Source organism: Varanus komodoensis, unplaced genomic scaffold (assembly GCF_004798865.1).
Source record: "Varanus komodoensis strain SLA01 unplaced genomic scaffold, ASM479886v1 scaffold38, whole genome shotgun sequence".
NCBI classification, from domain to species: Eukaryota; Metazoa; Chordata; class Lepidosauria; order Squamata; family Varanidae; genus Varanus; species Varanus komodoensis.
Window position 1 is genome coordinate 7,055,078 of NW_025335909.1, and position 16,260 is coordinate 7,071,337.

Consider the following 16,260-nt stretch of genomic DNA (forward strand, 5'->3'; position numbering starts at 1 on the left):
ATCAAATGCAAATCTATTGGCAGCCAGTGCAGAAACTTCACATCGCAACTGGCAGCATGAAAGTCCACATCAGACCGAGTGTGCTGTTGCTGCACAGTTCGTTACATCCTGACGTAACCATCATAACCCTTCCCTCAGTTGACAGAGACTATCTTCTTGACCCAGGTCGTTTAGGGCTTTAAAAGTCAATATTGGCATTTTGAGGATAGGCAGATTATGGCAACTGGCTTATATTCATAGCCGGTTTTGATGCTGAAAAGCTATGACCCAGCCCGAGTCCTCACTCGAGGGAACCTGCTCTGCCATTGCCATGCAGTGGGACCCTACGGTCTGGTCCAATCTGCGGCTGTCCTTGCAAGACTGGGCCATATGGTGGCCAGGGCCAGCACAAAAGATAGATATGGTTGGACTTCCCAACAAGGGTCTACTGGCAAGATCCCCCTAGAGCCACTCTTCCTCTTCCCCTCCCTCTTGCTCTGATCTAAACAGCCGCCGTGGTGAGGAACAGGGGCAGCAGATGTCACTGTGTGCTCACTTGTGGGCTCTCGCGGCAGCAACAGCGAAATAGGAACGAGAGCAGCTGTGATAATGGCAATGAGAAGGTGGACGGACTGAGTGAGGACGCATGTAGAAGTTGTCTTGTCCAAGAGCCCTGCAGGATTTGGAGCTGGTGCTGAGGGTGGTGGTGTGTCCTGCTTTACAGGGCACAGTCCTCTATTTGAAAGATAAAGAGCCCTATGAAGGCTTTGAAATTTCCCAATGAGCAGTTGGCATCTGAAAAATGTTTGAAACAAGCACACAAATAACATGGTCGTGGTTTTCCCACTGGAGTGAGGTGCATTATATGTCTATTTAAATTAGAGCAGCTTTCTTTTCTCCAAAATTGTAACCAATATATATACATCTATGTATAAATCTGCATCACATCATATGAAATGTGATGCAGGTTGGTGCTCTATTTTGTCATCTGTTTTGGTGGTGCCTAAGTGGCGACTCCAGTAAACCTTCAAGAGCCTTTTCTGCAGTGGCACCCCAGCTTTGGAACATGCTTCTCAGAGAAGAGTGCTGACACTATATTAATTTTGGTGCCAGGTCAAAACCTTTTTATTTTCCTGGTATTTTAAGAGTTTGTTAGTTTTAAATTTGGTTTTTATCTGGTTTTGTTTATTTTATGCTTTTTTACTGTTGTATTGCCATCCTGAGATCTTGGTAAAGGATTGGGTAAAAATGCCATGAATGAATGAATATTGTCAATGGAATTGCTCTGTTAACTGCACAAAGATACATTTCATCCCACCTGCCTAAAGATGTACTTTAGGTGAACATTTAATTTGGAAGGAGGATAAGGCGATTGATGAAAAGTCATGATGGCTGTCTAGAACCTCCAGTATCCAAGACCGTATTGACTCACTGGTGCAGTTGCTGGGGAACATGGGTGGAATGGTGCTATTGCATTTGTGTCTTGCTGTGGGCTTTCCAATGACACCTGTTTGGCCACTGTATGAACCAAGGCTTTTCTTATGATCCTGGAAATGCAGTATGCTAGCCGTCATTTGGGAGCTCTTTCTTTGTTTTTTCCACTCTTCTGAAATAAGCTTCCAAACCAGTCTTGCCTAATTCAATGTCCTCCAAATATGTTGAACTGAAAGTGCCATCATTTCTAGCCCACATGGTTAGGGAATCAAGGCTGCTGTAAATCCAAGGAGAAGAAGATGAACTGATTTACAAATAAGGATCAACATGGACAAAATGACTAATCGTTTAAAAAACTGCCATATCTGGTCTGAGTTCAAACGGAACAACAGTGCCGTAATAGGGAATCAGGGGTCGGGGGAGGAATGGGAAAGATTGTGCTAAATATTTCGATGCTTTTCTGGCTGTTAAATTGCAAGTTGCCAACAAACTTTGCAATACTTTTTACTGGTGGGAATGTTTGGGAAACATTTTATTCCCAGACTTTCTCCATTTGAAGTTTTCTGACAAAGCATTTTCATTGATAACCCCAACAATTATAAGGTGAAGCATTGCCCCAGTTTGCTTAGTCTTTTACTATTTAGTTGCATGTGCCAGATTTGGTCTTTTGTCCTGGGCTCTCCAAGCAAGTGTCTACAGAAACCAATTTAGCTATAGGAACCTCTCTTGGTGCCTGCCAGGCCCTTCCTGATGCTTAATATTTCTTCTCTGTGATGTTCTCCAAAGTAGCTCCCTGGACTCCTGAAAGGATCTTTGTGAGGCAGGCTGGCAAGCAGAGAGATGTTTCCCCAGTGCAACTATCTGCCTATTCATCAAGAATGTGTTCCCAGGTGTAGCATCAGAGGAAGGCCCACTAAGATGGGAGCCCTGAAGCTTTCAGTTGGAGCCCTGAATCTCTGCAAGGCCTGAGCCAACATGGGCCATCCCTCTTGCATCCAGTCCTGCCGGATTACCTAGCTTTTTGGCCACAGTGTGCTGCCCTCCACACCTGAGCCTTTCTACCTGAGGTTTTCTCCTGAGATCAAATGCCTTCCTCCCACCTGTCCATGCACGCCTGTATGGAGTTGTTCATTTTGCCCTGTTGGCCCGAGCCCCAGGTACTTAGGACCAGCTCTGTGTTCCCCAGGAACTAAGTCCATGCATAGCACGGCATGGGAAGCTGGCCAGTTCCCAGATTTCCCCACATGGTGATGACTTGTAGCATAGCGGGATGGTCACAGCAGTGAAATTAGGTTGGATGCTAAGAGAGTGGAAATAACTTTGCAGAGCCTGAGGGATGTGAAGATACGCCCCCTGCTATCTGTGAGAAAGCCTCGAGTTCAGAATGTTTTAATTAGTAGCTATTATTAGTACCCCACATCACATTTATATCCTGCCTTCCGTCCTCTTGCAAGGAAACCAAGACAGCTTACGTATTTCTGCTCCTCTCAGTTTTGTCCTCAGAACAACCCTGTGAGGTAGCTGAGTGACTGGCCCAGAGGCACCTGGCGAGCTCCATAAGCGAGTGGGGACTTGGACTCGGGCCACACGGGCCCCCAGCTCAGCACTAACCACTATGCCACGCTGGATCTCACAACAACCCTGCGAGGTTGGCTAGCATGAGAGTCTGTGACTGGCCCAAAGGCACCCAGCTCAATGCCCTCAGCGGCACACCCAGTGAAATGGAGGGAAAAGAGCTCAGTAAAAGCTGGGAATGTTTTTACTTGTCCATTTCTAAAAATAATTTTCTAGCTCTCTCTCCCTCCGCTCATGTCTGTCAGTTTGCATGCATATGGCTTTTATAACATTATAGAATATGCTCCTCAGAGAGGTTCACCTGGTGCCCACACTTTTATTCTTTTTGGGCCAAAACCTTTTTTATTTTCCCAGTATGTTAAGGATTAGATTGAGATTTTAAGTGGGTTTTTATTGTATAGAATGGATCCTGTGCTCCACTTTGTTTTATTGTAAGACCATTCGGTAATGGTTTTAAATTAATAAAAAAACACAATGTATTTAAATTCAAAAGTTTTAAATAAATAAAAAGTTTCACATGAACAAATAAATAAAATGTATTTTTAAGGTTTAATCCTTGGAAACCACTCAGAGAACTTGAGGTTTTGGTTGGTACAGATGCCGCTCTGAGACACTGTAAAGGGTGGGATACTTAAAATAATAATAATAATAATAATAATAATAATAATAAAATAATAATAATAAAATAATCTCCCCATCTTCTCCCTTTTCTGACTCCTCCGGCCGGAGTCTTTTGTCAGTGTTGCAGAATGAAATTAAAGTCCTCTCAAAACTTGTCAGCTCCTCTGGATGCCCCACATTGGCACATGCTGAGGAGAAATTTATTTATTTCAAGTTTTTATATGCCGTCCCCTTGCTATATAGCCTGGCAAACGCCTTGGAGAGACATTGCGGGAAATGCTCTGAGGAGTAACCCAAGAGTTCCCGCTCCGAGTCTCTGTCGAGGTCCTTAGTCCCCTTTTCCCTCAAGAAATCCCCTCAATCCCTCAAGAAACCCCTCACGAAATCCACTCAAGGTGATCTCCACAGAGAGAAACCTACAGGTTTCCAAACTTTTATTTTATTTCTCTTCCTGAGAAATTTATCCGCCCAGGAAACGCCCGCAAGGTTGCAGTCTGGGCCGAGCCAAGAGAATTCCCTCCCTGCTGAGGCTTCGCTTGTCCTTTCTCGCCCCCTGAAGCCATTTGCTCTGTTTACGGAGCCGCTTCTCTTTGCCAAACCTCCGGGAGGCCGGCGGCGACATTTCGGGGGAACCGCGGAGGAGCCTGCTGCAGGCCTTTTGCTCTTACAATCCTAAGCATGCTGGGAGTTGTAGGCCTTTTGCTCTGAGCAAGCATAGGATGGTTCACTTAGCTCTTCTAAGTCACAGCTACCCATTTTGAATGCATTTTAAACAATGAATGACCTCACGACGGCCAAATCTTTGAGGATTTCCCCTTAGGGATGGCTCCAAAGCTGCACTGGTCTCTGGCATGTGGGTCGTGTGGTCACATTTCTTCCAGAGTTCCAAACTTTGGATGTTAAAAATATGGATGGAGCATGCTGTGAGTTGTAGGCCTTCACGCCTCTAAATTATGGTGGCTACTCTTAAATATGAAAGCAAAATGGCCTCATGGGTCCAAGAGGAATTTCCCCTTGTAGATGGCGCCATAGCCGCAGTTCTCTGGCATTTTAATTCCAGAGAGGTGGATGGGAGGCCTGGGCTGGCCATGAAGCCTCACTGGATGACCTTGGGCATCACAGCCTCTCAGTCCGATCTACCTCACAGGGTTGTTGTGAGGATAAAATGGAGCCATGTAAGCTGCCTTAGGCCCCTCACAAGGAGAAAAAAGGCAGGCTACAATGCAATGTAATCATCATCATTCCACCTTAGCCATTCAGGTGGCACGGCCCCATTTCCTTCTTCCAGCATTCCAAGCTTTTGACCCAAGAAAATGCTGAAATGGGTATCTCAGCAGAGGCTCCTGCCTATAATGTAAACAATCCCCGAATGTTTTTCTCCCTGCAGTAACTCATGCTACACACACACCTAGTATGTGCAATGCATATTGCAAATCCAATGTTGCGTTTATTTTTACTCTTTCCTTGGCAAGTACTCCTTCTGGAGACTATTTGATGCTGATTAGGTAATGAATAGAATAATTCCTTTCTTCCATAGATAAAAGGAAAGGGGTTCCATGCACTTTGCTAGTACTTTATGTCCCTTTAAATTGGCAAGTATTATAGGAAATTTGCCGTTCCCCAGCAGGTTACTATATTCTGCCATTACGGAGGAGGGTTCAAACTTCAAACTAGCTGGAGATTTTTTCCCCACAATTATAAGATTATTGCCCAAGACCCACTGGGGTTAAAATCTGTAACTGTGTGTTAATGTGCAGATTGCCTCCAAATAAACATGTTTAGAGGTATGTTGCAAGAATGCTAGTACTTACCTATGGAGAACTCAAAAGTACATCCAAATAGCACAGCAACTGTGTATTGTAGAATAGGTTTATTTTACCCGAAACCAGAATGGTAGGTGTGATGCTTGTCACCATCAGCACTGAATCAGATAATGCTATTTACAACTTCTTAAAAAAAAAGTCACACATGCTGTCTTATGAACTGACTAGGTTCATTTGTTATGGTTTTGTTGTTTAAGATAAAACGCATTACAACATGTGTATTGCACCAATGTGTGTCTACGCCTTTAGATTTAAATAAGTTACATTATTACAGTGCAAAATAGGTCTATTTGCACACTCCAAGATATTTAAAAAAAAGCTGTAGTTATGGAATTGAAGGTTTAACAGTTTCTTAAACATTCAGCAACAGTACCATTTGTCAATGAATCTGTATAAATAGAATTGCATATTGTACAGAGCTGTTTAAAGTGTAATGTTAAGATACAATAGATTATTGGCTACTTACAACTGAAAAGCATGCATTACAGTCCGATATTGTACATTTTATGAACTATGACATTTTACACAACGAAATATGGAGAAAAAAAAGATAAAACTTGGCCAATCACCACTCTTTAATTTCTTGCTTAACAGTTTAGGGAGGCTTGTCTTCATGCAATCCCAAAACTTCTCTGCAGAGGTCTGTTAAAAACTATATTGCACATTGGTAGAGATCTGTATATAAACCGAAGCTTTAACAGCACCACACACTTCCTTCACGGAACACGAGTTTTCAGTTCTATTTTTTTTCTCCCTCCCTAGGGAAAGATTTTTTTTCCATTTACAAGACTCATGCAGATGTTTTCAGTAGATGCGCTGCTAAAGACGCATGCAAGAAAATTAATCTTACAATTCTGCAAGATTTGTTTAGGACTAAACGATTACTCCAGTGGTGCTGTAAAGAAAAGAGAAAAGGGGAGAAAGAGAGAAAAGGAAAACATTAGTGAAAAGATGGATAAAGAGGGCTTAATAAAAGCACTCAAAGGACTTTTTAAAAAAGTCTTCAGTAGAGATAGAAGATGATTTTAACAGTTTGATCACTGGTCTCCCACTGAAAAATGGGAGATATGGGTTAATTGAAAAAGCGTTAAGAACATTAAAAGCATAAGAATTAAAAGCTAGAAGAACATCTAGTTAGCCATTCTCCACCCACTATCAAACTGGGAACTTGTTAGAGGACTTGATTACTGGAATCTAGCCAACTACCAGATCTCTTGATGTTGTGCGAGGGAGGGAGGGAGACACTCAGCACAAGTTCTTCCATTTTCTTGAAAGGCACTGTGGCAGAATGTTCCCTTTTAGTGCAAGACTTCCCCTCTAAAACCTTTTGTGGGTGGGGGGGAAGAGAAAAGGCTGTTGTCAAAGCTCTGGGAAATGGCCAAAACTAGTTCCTCCATGTTCACCATTTCATTTCTGTAACAGTTTATCTGTGTGCATGTAGAACCAAAGATTAGACCCCTTGTACAGAACTTTCATAGATGACCATGTGCCCACCACAGCTTAAGGGGACCCAAGCAAACCTGTGTGAATCGACCCTAGGCCGTCTGGGGCTACCACATGCCTTGGACCATTTTATTCAAAATTCATAGCATGTCTGAGACCCTGTCACTCAGGAGGATCAGTAAAATTTATCTTGTTCTATTTTCCAGTACTTGATAACTTGAGTGGTAAAAATTGGTTGGGTTAATCCCTTGTTTCCTTTTTGAATACTGTGCCTAGCAAACAGATGTTTCCCTGTCATTTCAGCCAATTTCCCTTTCAAATTTCTCAGGCAATAATGTTATTCAAACAGTGTTTGCTTATCAGTGCTCCTCCCATCTTCCTCTTAAGCACTAGTAATCCTGGCTGCATTTTGTGTGGAACTTCAGGCTGTGACTTCTTTAGGATATTCCAGTAAACTTGCAATTAGCAGCAGCAGCAAAAACTGGCATAATAAGTAGTAAAGATATTCTACTAGCTTGTCCCTTCCCCACCATCAAAATGCATAATTTGTCCTTAAGAGATGACAGCCCATTGAGTGCCAACCAACCAGTACCATCCATTAAGGTTTTTCCCTGGAATGCTTTTTCCACCAGGACCATGCAGGCTATTTGTGGAAGCTCACAGTATCAGAAGAAAGGTTTTTGACAAGATTCAGTCCACAGTCCCTACAGTTTAAAAACTCCTGTTCTGTAGTCAATTTTCAACTTAGTAGAATTTCTTACTCTCCCCATGCGCCAGAGTTTTGTGTTAGAAAGGATGCAAATCTTTTTTACTGACCACGTTAATTTTTTTAATACAATGAGCAGAGATTAGGGAAACAATGGTTAAGAAGTGCAAATTGTAAAACGAGACAGGTGCAAAGACAGACAGTTTGCGTTGTTTTATGGCTCACCCATCCTGAAATCCAGCTTTTTTTCTGTTTTGTTCATCTAAGACTTTTATCGGCTGTGTCCTTGGAAGACACCAGACTGCTGCTGTACTGCATTTTATCACCACCAAGTTAGAAGCCTTTCCCTTCCCACATTAATGGAGAAATTTAAGTGAAAGCACAACTCAAAAAACAGAATAATCATGAAAGGAACTTGACATAAGGTTTTTTGTTTTGCTAATGCTTCTGACTAAAGACAGTTGTATTATGTAAACAGATGGGGAGAATGTAAACACTAATTGGCAAACTTAGCTCAGTCCTTTTAACAGCTGGCCATGCTAAGGATGATGGACACTGTAGTCCAACTCATCTGGAGCGCACCAGTTTGGGAAGGCTAATCTAGAATGTTGGAGAGGTTCACCATCAAGAAAAAATGGACTTGCAATAAATAAACGATGCTCAGCTGAATTTATGGAGCTGTCTTGGGGTGAATCAAACCATTGGCTGATTTATCCCATGCGGTCATCTACTATAATCGATGGGCACGTTCTAAGATTTTAGTCAAGCACATTCTCTAGCTTTGTTATGCGAGAGAATGTTTGAGTTATTGGAGGTTTGAACCTGGGATCATCTTTCTGCAGAACAGTAATTTTCCCTTTCCCATCACCTTGATGTTTGGGATTCAAATCTGCCTGCGAGGATGAATAGCTTCTCAATCGCTTTCCTGACAATGCCAGATCTATGGAGCCTCATTGTGGTTATTTGCTGAAAAATCACTCTGCATGTTCACTCACTCACTCACTCACTCACTCACTCACTCACTCACTCACTCTTCTTACATGTTAGGCCATATCCATTACATCTTCACCAACTGCTTTTTGTTTCTATGGGCATCTTGGTGGTCAGAATCCTTGTGCTTCCATAGCACGACTATTCCTAGCACTACCATTGTGTACCTATACCATGTTTTTTGTAACATTAAAAATGGGCGAAACTGTGAGACCACATACAAAGGGGTTAGAAGTGGAAGGTGAGGTCGTCTACACCCGGCATAACATTCATAAATGAGGTGGATCATTCATGAAATTTTATGTGGCCCCTCTCCCAAGTGAGGAGTTCCATCAGCCTGCAGAATATGCATGAACTGCCATCTGCATCTGGTACCAGTAAATGCAAATATAATTTACCAAGCTAGTTTAACAGAGTACAATGTTTGCTGCTCCGATTTGGTCCCATGAATGCAAATGTTGAAGAAAGCCGCTTTGGGGCAGGAATTACACTTGATAGATACATGAAGTTGCTTTAGGCCAAGGTATCATACTTTCTGCCAGTGGAAGTGTCTGCCTGTCTTTAGCAGCAGACATCAGGCAGAGATTTCTACTAGTCCTAAACCTGCCCCTGCTCTGCGGCTTAGCTAAGGACCCTCCTGTGTAACCATGCATCAACCTTACCTAACTTGCTGTCCTCTAAATATTTTGGACTTCAACTCCCATCAGCCCCAGCTATCATGTTCAATGGTCAGAAGCACTGGAAGCTGTAAGTCTAAAAAATCTGGATGTCACCAGGTAGTTCATGTACAGGTGTCTTTTAATCTGGAGAGAATTTTCAGAGCCAAGATTACGGTCTCACCTAGTTAGAAATGGAATGCTGAACACTTACACATTTTAAAAAGTGAGCCATCTATCATCACAAGCACTCCCTATTTGTTGCACACACATGCCAACTTAACAGACATGAGACTTTTCTTTCTTTATCCCAAAATATGCTTGCTGTTTGCACCCTCCAGCCAACTTGCCCTTTGTCCCTTAGTTAGAATGGTCTCCTAGACCAGCATTGCCACCTTCTTCCTTCCTTCAAAATCCTGTTTTCGTCCCCCTACCCCATTTTAAGAGTCTGGTGTATGCATCTGAACTAAATGCATATTACTTCTGGTTCCACTTCTATTCTTCCCCTGTCAGCATTTTAGATAAACCCTTAGCGGGGAGGGAGCGGTTATCTTCCAAAAATCTATACACATTAGCAGTGCTAAATAATGCTGAGTATCTTGCGGCTGTTTCCTTTTGCAGGAAGCACTGCATGTGTTAAGATACTTGGGCTGCGTGTCCCAATGCCTCTGTCAAACTGGAGATGCGATGGAGAGGCGCTCAAAAAGCTGCCACTGCATTAAGTCCTTCCAGAGGTGCTAATGGACAGCAATGTTAGATAAAAGCTGTGATTTCCCAGCCTCTCAGGATGCTGCTTCTATTAGTTGAAGTTATAAAGATTTCTAGCTGATAGAAAGTTAGGAAGGAATGTACTTCTGCTTCAAATCTTGTGGGCCTTATGCTACCTTACACAGAATGTGAAGAGTGGTGATAACAATGTAGCACAGCAGAATATCTGACAAAACGCAGCATGGAATGAAGGAAAAATTAGCATTTATTTTTGACATGTATACAGCATAGGCTATCTTTTTTTTTTTCTTTTCTTTTTTTACACAGCACATCACCACTGAAATGGTGGAATGGAAGAGAGATACTCACTTCAGTCGATGAATGTTGGAAGGCATTGGAAAGAAACACCACTCAGTTAGGACTGGTTAATGAACTTACATGTTGGTACAGGACTCAATTTGGAAGGGAAAAACACGACATCATGCGTTAACATTTATCGCAATAGAATGATGGTGGTTAGTGCCAAGTTAAAAATAAAAATAATTCTATACAATATGTTCATTTGGTCATGTGGTATTTACAGATTTTACAAAAACACACATACACACACACAAATTTTGTTACTTTTCCACTTGAGATAGGATGTGGCCTGCAGATTATGTCCCAAGATGTGGCACTGAAAGTTAAAGATCTAACAAAAAATAAAAATAACACCAGCAAGAACTCAAGCTGTGCAAAATAAGAATTGTTTGTTTCTAGATTCCATTATTAATGCCTCCATTTTATAAAAAAAGGAACAGAAATAATCTGACAAATACTGCTAATTATAATGGACTCAACAGGCTCCTAGGGTATAAAATGAAATGAAAAACAATTTTCTCAATTAAAAAAATATTCTGCTCCTTGCTTGAAGTCTATCCAGGTAAGCCTTCTCCCTCTACCTGCTCTTCCCCTACCCTCCCAAAGCGGGCAATGCTGGTGAAACAATGCTGTTACAATAAAAATACATAAGATATTTAAATAAATATTTTTTATTTTTGTTGTTTTTTTTTAAAAATCTATGTGTTGGGGAGAATGGGGGGAAAGAAACATACTAGCCGATTAACCCTGGAATGGTATTTTCTGCACCAGCCAGAACAGGCATACCTCTCATAGACAGGTGTAAACAAGTTTTAGTCAAAATCTAAAAAATATTGGAAAACGCAAAAAAAAGTGTGTGGGAGGGAGAAGGAAAAATCCTGAGGTAGCAGTTTTATCTGCCCAGTGCAGAAAAAAAAACCCAGCTAAATGACAAATGAAGATTAGATGACCATGCAGAAGACACAAGTTGCATGCTTTTAGTTTAAGAAAAACACACACAAGAACATTCATTCCCTAAAATCTGCTACCATTACAGTTTGCTCAATATAGTGTCCACTGGCACTCCCCCCCACAAAACACCTTTTTTGTTGTTTTTACAAGGATGAGTTGACTATTAAACAGAACACTGTACATGCTTCTCTACAAAAAATATTTGCATAAAATAGTGTTAATTTCTCTGTACATGTCAATGGACACCCTAGTTGTGTATAAAACAGGGGATGTGAGGGAATGCTACACTCCCACTGGAGTCGGGGGGAAAAAAACCCAAAAAGTATAGAATATGGAACCTCAGTCACTGGAAAATATGTTCATGTGAAAATTCAGCAGAATAAGACAGTTGCTTTAAACAATAAAAAACTGATTAAGTTAAACATCATTCTGTCAAACTATTATCACTTCAGGTCAAGACAAGAACATGTCACTCAAGTTAGTGTCTGTGCTATACAGCCAGATAACCAAGGGCAAGGTAATGAGCACAAATGGCCACGAAATCCCTTCGGTGCATGCGGACAGAGAACGTGGTTTGCTGGTGGCTGGCACACTATCTTTACCAGGCTCTAGGTAGTTACGCGCCACAAATTTAAGTGTCTCGTCCAGCAGGATGACAGGAAGCGAGATTTTCAACACCATCAGCCACTGCGTCACGTTCAGAGGGGTGATTTGGAAGATGAGCTGGGGAAAAGACAGAGAGGGTCATTTGATGGCGCTCTCAGGTGAGGGAGGGCTGGGCGGGCGAAAGAGCTTTTCCTCTTGTGGCTCAAGTCCTGTTCTGGGACGCGAGCTACGTGAACTTACTGGTAGTGGTTCCACATAAAGGATGAGGAAGTGAAGAGACATGGATAAGCAGATGGAACCCAGCAGCCAGACGTTCTCCCATGGAGGCATCCTGAGCAAGGACTGGTTCTCGGACAGGCTGCAGAGAAAGCATGAATGCACAGCCTGCTATTATTCTCTTCCTCGACAGGTAGCCAATTCAAGGCATTTTAAGACTAGCTTCATAGAACTGTTTATACGGCTCTTTCAGAGTTGTAAAGATTGCAGAGATACAACGTGCAAAATGTTTTCACAGCAGCCCTACAAAACCAAACAGTTTTCGGTGCATGGCCTATCAAGAACTTCTCCTTCATAGCTGTATTTAAACTCCCATTTTGCTTTTATTAAAGCATGTCTGAATTCCATAAAAATCACCTCAAAATTCACAACTCTGGAAATCGAGGCACGTTTCTTTTTTAGCACTAGATAGTGAACTCCATATGGGTCGCAGGAGCTGTTAAACCGATAACACAAAATCTTCAAGCAAAGCTATTCAGGTGTCAGCACTATCCTTACCCTCTCAGGATGAAGCCAAGTCTGCTGTCCTTTGCCGTGACACATTCCCAAAGCCCCTGAGCAAGGGGCCTGTTCACTCCATTTTCCTGAAATGGGGAGGGGGCTGCCCACAGAAGTGCGGGAGGGACAGCCATGTAAATATGCCCTTTCATCTACTCCCCCAGCTTCAAACTGGACGGTAATGCTGTTGATTGAAGAAATCTCCCCCCTCATGACTGAAGGTGGTACCACACAAACAGGCACTTTTAAATTAATTTTAACATTAATGCATTTTAAAAGGAAATACACTCCTCTAAGATTCCCCTTAGAAAGCACACCATGTTTCACATGTTCAGGTTTCACTGTCTTGGAGTTGTGGCATTGAGAGACACCCTGCTTTGTATTATAAATAGATTCAGAATTCTTATCTCTGCATCAGTGACACAGGTTGTATTAAAAGCAACCAAGGCTAGCTCAAAAAGGGAAAATAAAATCTCCTTGCTTTTATTTCAAAAACACACCTGTTAAGAGCATTGCACATCTCTATTGTGACCAAGACTGAAAGTGCCATTGTCATAGGATAGGGAGACTCAAAGACCACACAGTCAACACCTTCGAACTCTGGATTGTCTTCTTTACACTGCAGGAAATGGCTCTAGGAGAGATAATCAAAATACAAGTGAGTCTGCATAAACACAGCATAATATTACTCCCTCTGCTCTACTCCTCATGAAAATGTCTTGTGCGTGCATTATTTTAAAAGATTCAGCCACAAAGTTGCAAAGACCAAGACATCCATTTTCAAAGCACTCTAATCCATTGTTTCACTGTTTAAAAGGATTAGTTTGATATGTAGAAGATCTTGCTGCAGATAAATGCTGGTGGTCTTTTGGTAAGTCATTTGAGACTTCTGCGTTCCACTTAAAGCAGTATAGTTAGGCAGCAACATTAAAAAATTTAAGCGTAATTCTGATAATGTTAACCATGTTTCTAATTTTGAAATATTAAGAAGGAAATAATACCAGCTGGTAGTAGGTAATTCTCGGGCCACCATCAGCAGCAATAAACCACCAAGCAGCAGCACCCACTGTGGCAGCTCCAACATAGCCTTAAAGGGAAGGAAAAGGCATTTTAGTTCTCTCTGGGCTGAATAATAGGGCGTCTGTATTGCTCACCTCACCTGAACTTCCTCTTCTCTGGACAATAGGGCACTGTGCAATGCTTGCCCATTTCCTGAAATAACTATCCATGCTTGATCTTGATTGCCAAATCACCACAACTGGATTTTTTCCAACAATACACTTCTCATTTAAAAGAGATCTAGGGATGTGTGTGCGCCCCATGAATGGGGCAAAAGCTTTGTGACAGACACCTACACTTTACCCACTGAAAAGAATCAGCCTTAGTAGAAACACACTCAAACTCCGTCTTCACATAGTAATTTGATAAAACTTGTAACACAATCCAATACCAAGGGTATAAAATCTAGTCTTTTACATTCCTTCCCAACTAGATTAGCAATCACTAGGAGAGACTGAGAAAGCCAGTTTGAAGAAAAAGCTGCAACGAACGACATGAGGACATATTTCTGGCAGACTTAAGATAAACTTCCATTACTCTGCTGAATGACAATGCCATACAGCAGTGCTAACTGGACTTACTTTGTGTAAGACCCAGGAGCAGAAGGGAAAGGAACAGGGATAATCCGGGGAAGAGAGTAAAGAGTTATTCAGGGTTCCACAAAGCCAAAAGGAGCACTCACATCCAATTGCCAAGTAACGGAAGAAGAGCCACCCAGAGATCAAGGGCTCTTTGGGATTGCGAGGTGGTTTGTTCATGATATCCAGGTCAGGAGGGTTGAAGCCCAGAGCAGTGGCAGGGAGTCCATCTGTCACAAGGTTTACCCACAACAGCTGGACAGGGATTAAAGCTTCAGGGAAACCCAGAGCAGCAGTCAGGAAGATACTATGCACAAATGAAAAAGAAAAGGAACAGATGAGGCTAATCACATTCCTGCAGATTTTAATTTAACCCCTATTTTTTCATGCCATGAAATTAAACAAGCCACAGCTATTTTGAACCAAAAATGCAAATCAGCTGCAGCTTCTAACTCTTGATGCTGCTACATGATGACTGAGGCGGCCCCGCCAATGAGAAGACATGCCGCATTTGAGGGAGAGGGCAAATGCAGCTTGCTTGCTTGCTTGCTTGCTTGCTTGCTTGCTTGCTTGCTTGCTTGATTTATTTATTTATTTATTTGAAACTTTTCTATACTGTCCCATCACAAACGTCTCGGGAAGATTTACAGCAAATTAATACAACAGAATAAAAATAAGAGTAATAGGAGCACAGCATCAGGTGTTAAAAGAAAACCACTAAATAAAACAGGTGAACGATCGCAGACCTACCAAACGACCTCTCCAACATTGGAGGAGATGAGGTAGCGAATGAACTGTTTCATGTTATTGTAAATTGCACGGCCCTCTTCCACAGCAGCGACAATGGTTGAGAAGTTGTCATCTGCCAGCACCATTTCTGAAGCGGTCTTTGCTACTGCGGTGCCTGACCCCATAGCAATCCCAATTTCTGCTTTCTTCAAGGCAGGAGCATCATTTACACCATCACCTGTCTGAAACAAAGTTTGGGAAATGGGCACCAACATGATCCATCATGCAGAAGTACAGTGGAATTTCCTGGTGTAAGGGTGATGGAGTGTGTGGGGGTTGTTCAGTGGGTGGAAAGGGAATTCCGGGGCCATCCTAAATGTCAGGAAAAAGGCCTAGAATATGTGCACAGAACGCCAGACAGAGCTTCTAAGCTTCTTGCCTAAACAGCATGAAAAAAGCCTGGCCTGCATTCAAGCTTATTCCGCACCTTTCTGGACTGGAGGAAGAGAGAGCAAACTTCTTGTGATCTGACATTCCGTAAAGTGGATTTATCGAGACACCCACATCCAGCTAATTTCCACAGGGACCCACACATCCCCCACAACTAGGCTCCTCACTATACAAGCCGCTGCCTTCTCGACAGCACTCACCATCGCTGTGATTTCATCAAAAGACTGGAGAAATTCAACAATCTTAGATTTATGCGAAGGCTCCACACGTGCGAAGCAACGAGCATTTAGACAGGCATCCCTCTGGACGGCTGGGGAAAGCTCATCGAACTCACGGCCGGTAAAGGCTTTTGTGGCGACATCCTCCTCTTCCCCAAAAATGCCGATGCGACGACAGATGGCCACCGCGGTCCCCTTGTTGTCTCCAGTTATCATGATCACGCGAATGCCGGCTTGCCGGCATAATTTTATGGATGAAGCCACTTCGATTCGTGGGGGGTCCAGCATCCCCACACAACCCACAAAGGTCAAATTGGTCTAGAACAAGAAAAGCATCAGTTCAATTTATGTTTTTCAGGTTAAAAAAAAATTTGAAGCGCAAACTCACATATTCTCAAGTTACTGAACAGTACAAATGTGAGTATTGTGCCTTTACATCACTGCTTATACATTTGTTTAACATTTGATTTACAATCTAAATTTCTTCATCCTCAACATTTCATAGTCACTATTGTTTTCATTTTATAGGTCAGGAATGGATACTAAAAGGCCCTAGGTAACTTTATGAAGCCAAGGATTGTATGGAATTTAATCCCAGAT

At 42.2% G+C, this 16,260-nt stretch overlaps 1 protein-coding gene across 2 annotated transcripts in view; it reads right to left on the minus strand.

Moving 5' to 3' along the window:
- Positions 1–5,464: 5,464 nt before the first annotated feature.
- The window catches only part of ATP2A2 (ATPase sarcoplasmic/endoplasmic reticulum Ca2+ transporting 2), a 46,329-nt gene continuing 35,533 nt past the window's right edge, over positions 5,465–16,260 (minus strand). Inside the window, exons 14-21 of one of the 2 annotated variants that reach the window (XM_044440597.1) lie at positions 15,643–15,978; positions 15,014–15,234; positions 14,368–14,570; positions 13,628–13,713; positions 13,127–13,260; positions 12,093–12,210; positions 11,849–11,969; positions 5,465–6,327 (exon numbers count right to left, since the gene is read on the minus strand). In XM_044440597.1, coding sequence (XP_044296532.1) covers positions 6,314–6,327; positions 11,849–11,969; positions 12,093–12,210; positions 13,127–13,260; positions 13,628–13,713; positions 14,368–14,570; positions 15,014–15,234; positions 15,643–15,978 — 1,233 coding nt within the window. In that variant the 3' untranslated portion in view covers positions 5,465–6,313. Of the gene's footprint in view, positions 6,328–10,182; positions 11,970–12,092; positions 12,211–13,126; positions 13,261–13,627; positions 13,714–14,367; positions 14,571–15,013; positions 15,235–15,642; positions 15,979–16,260 lie in introns of those variants that run through there. The other variant, XM_044440596.1, reaches the window with a different exon arrangement.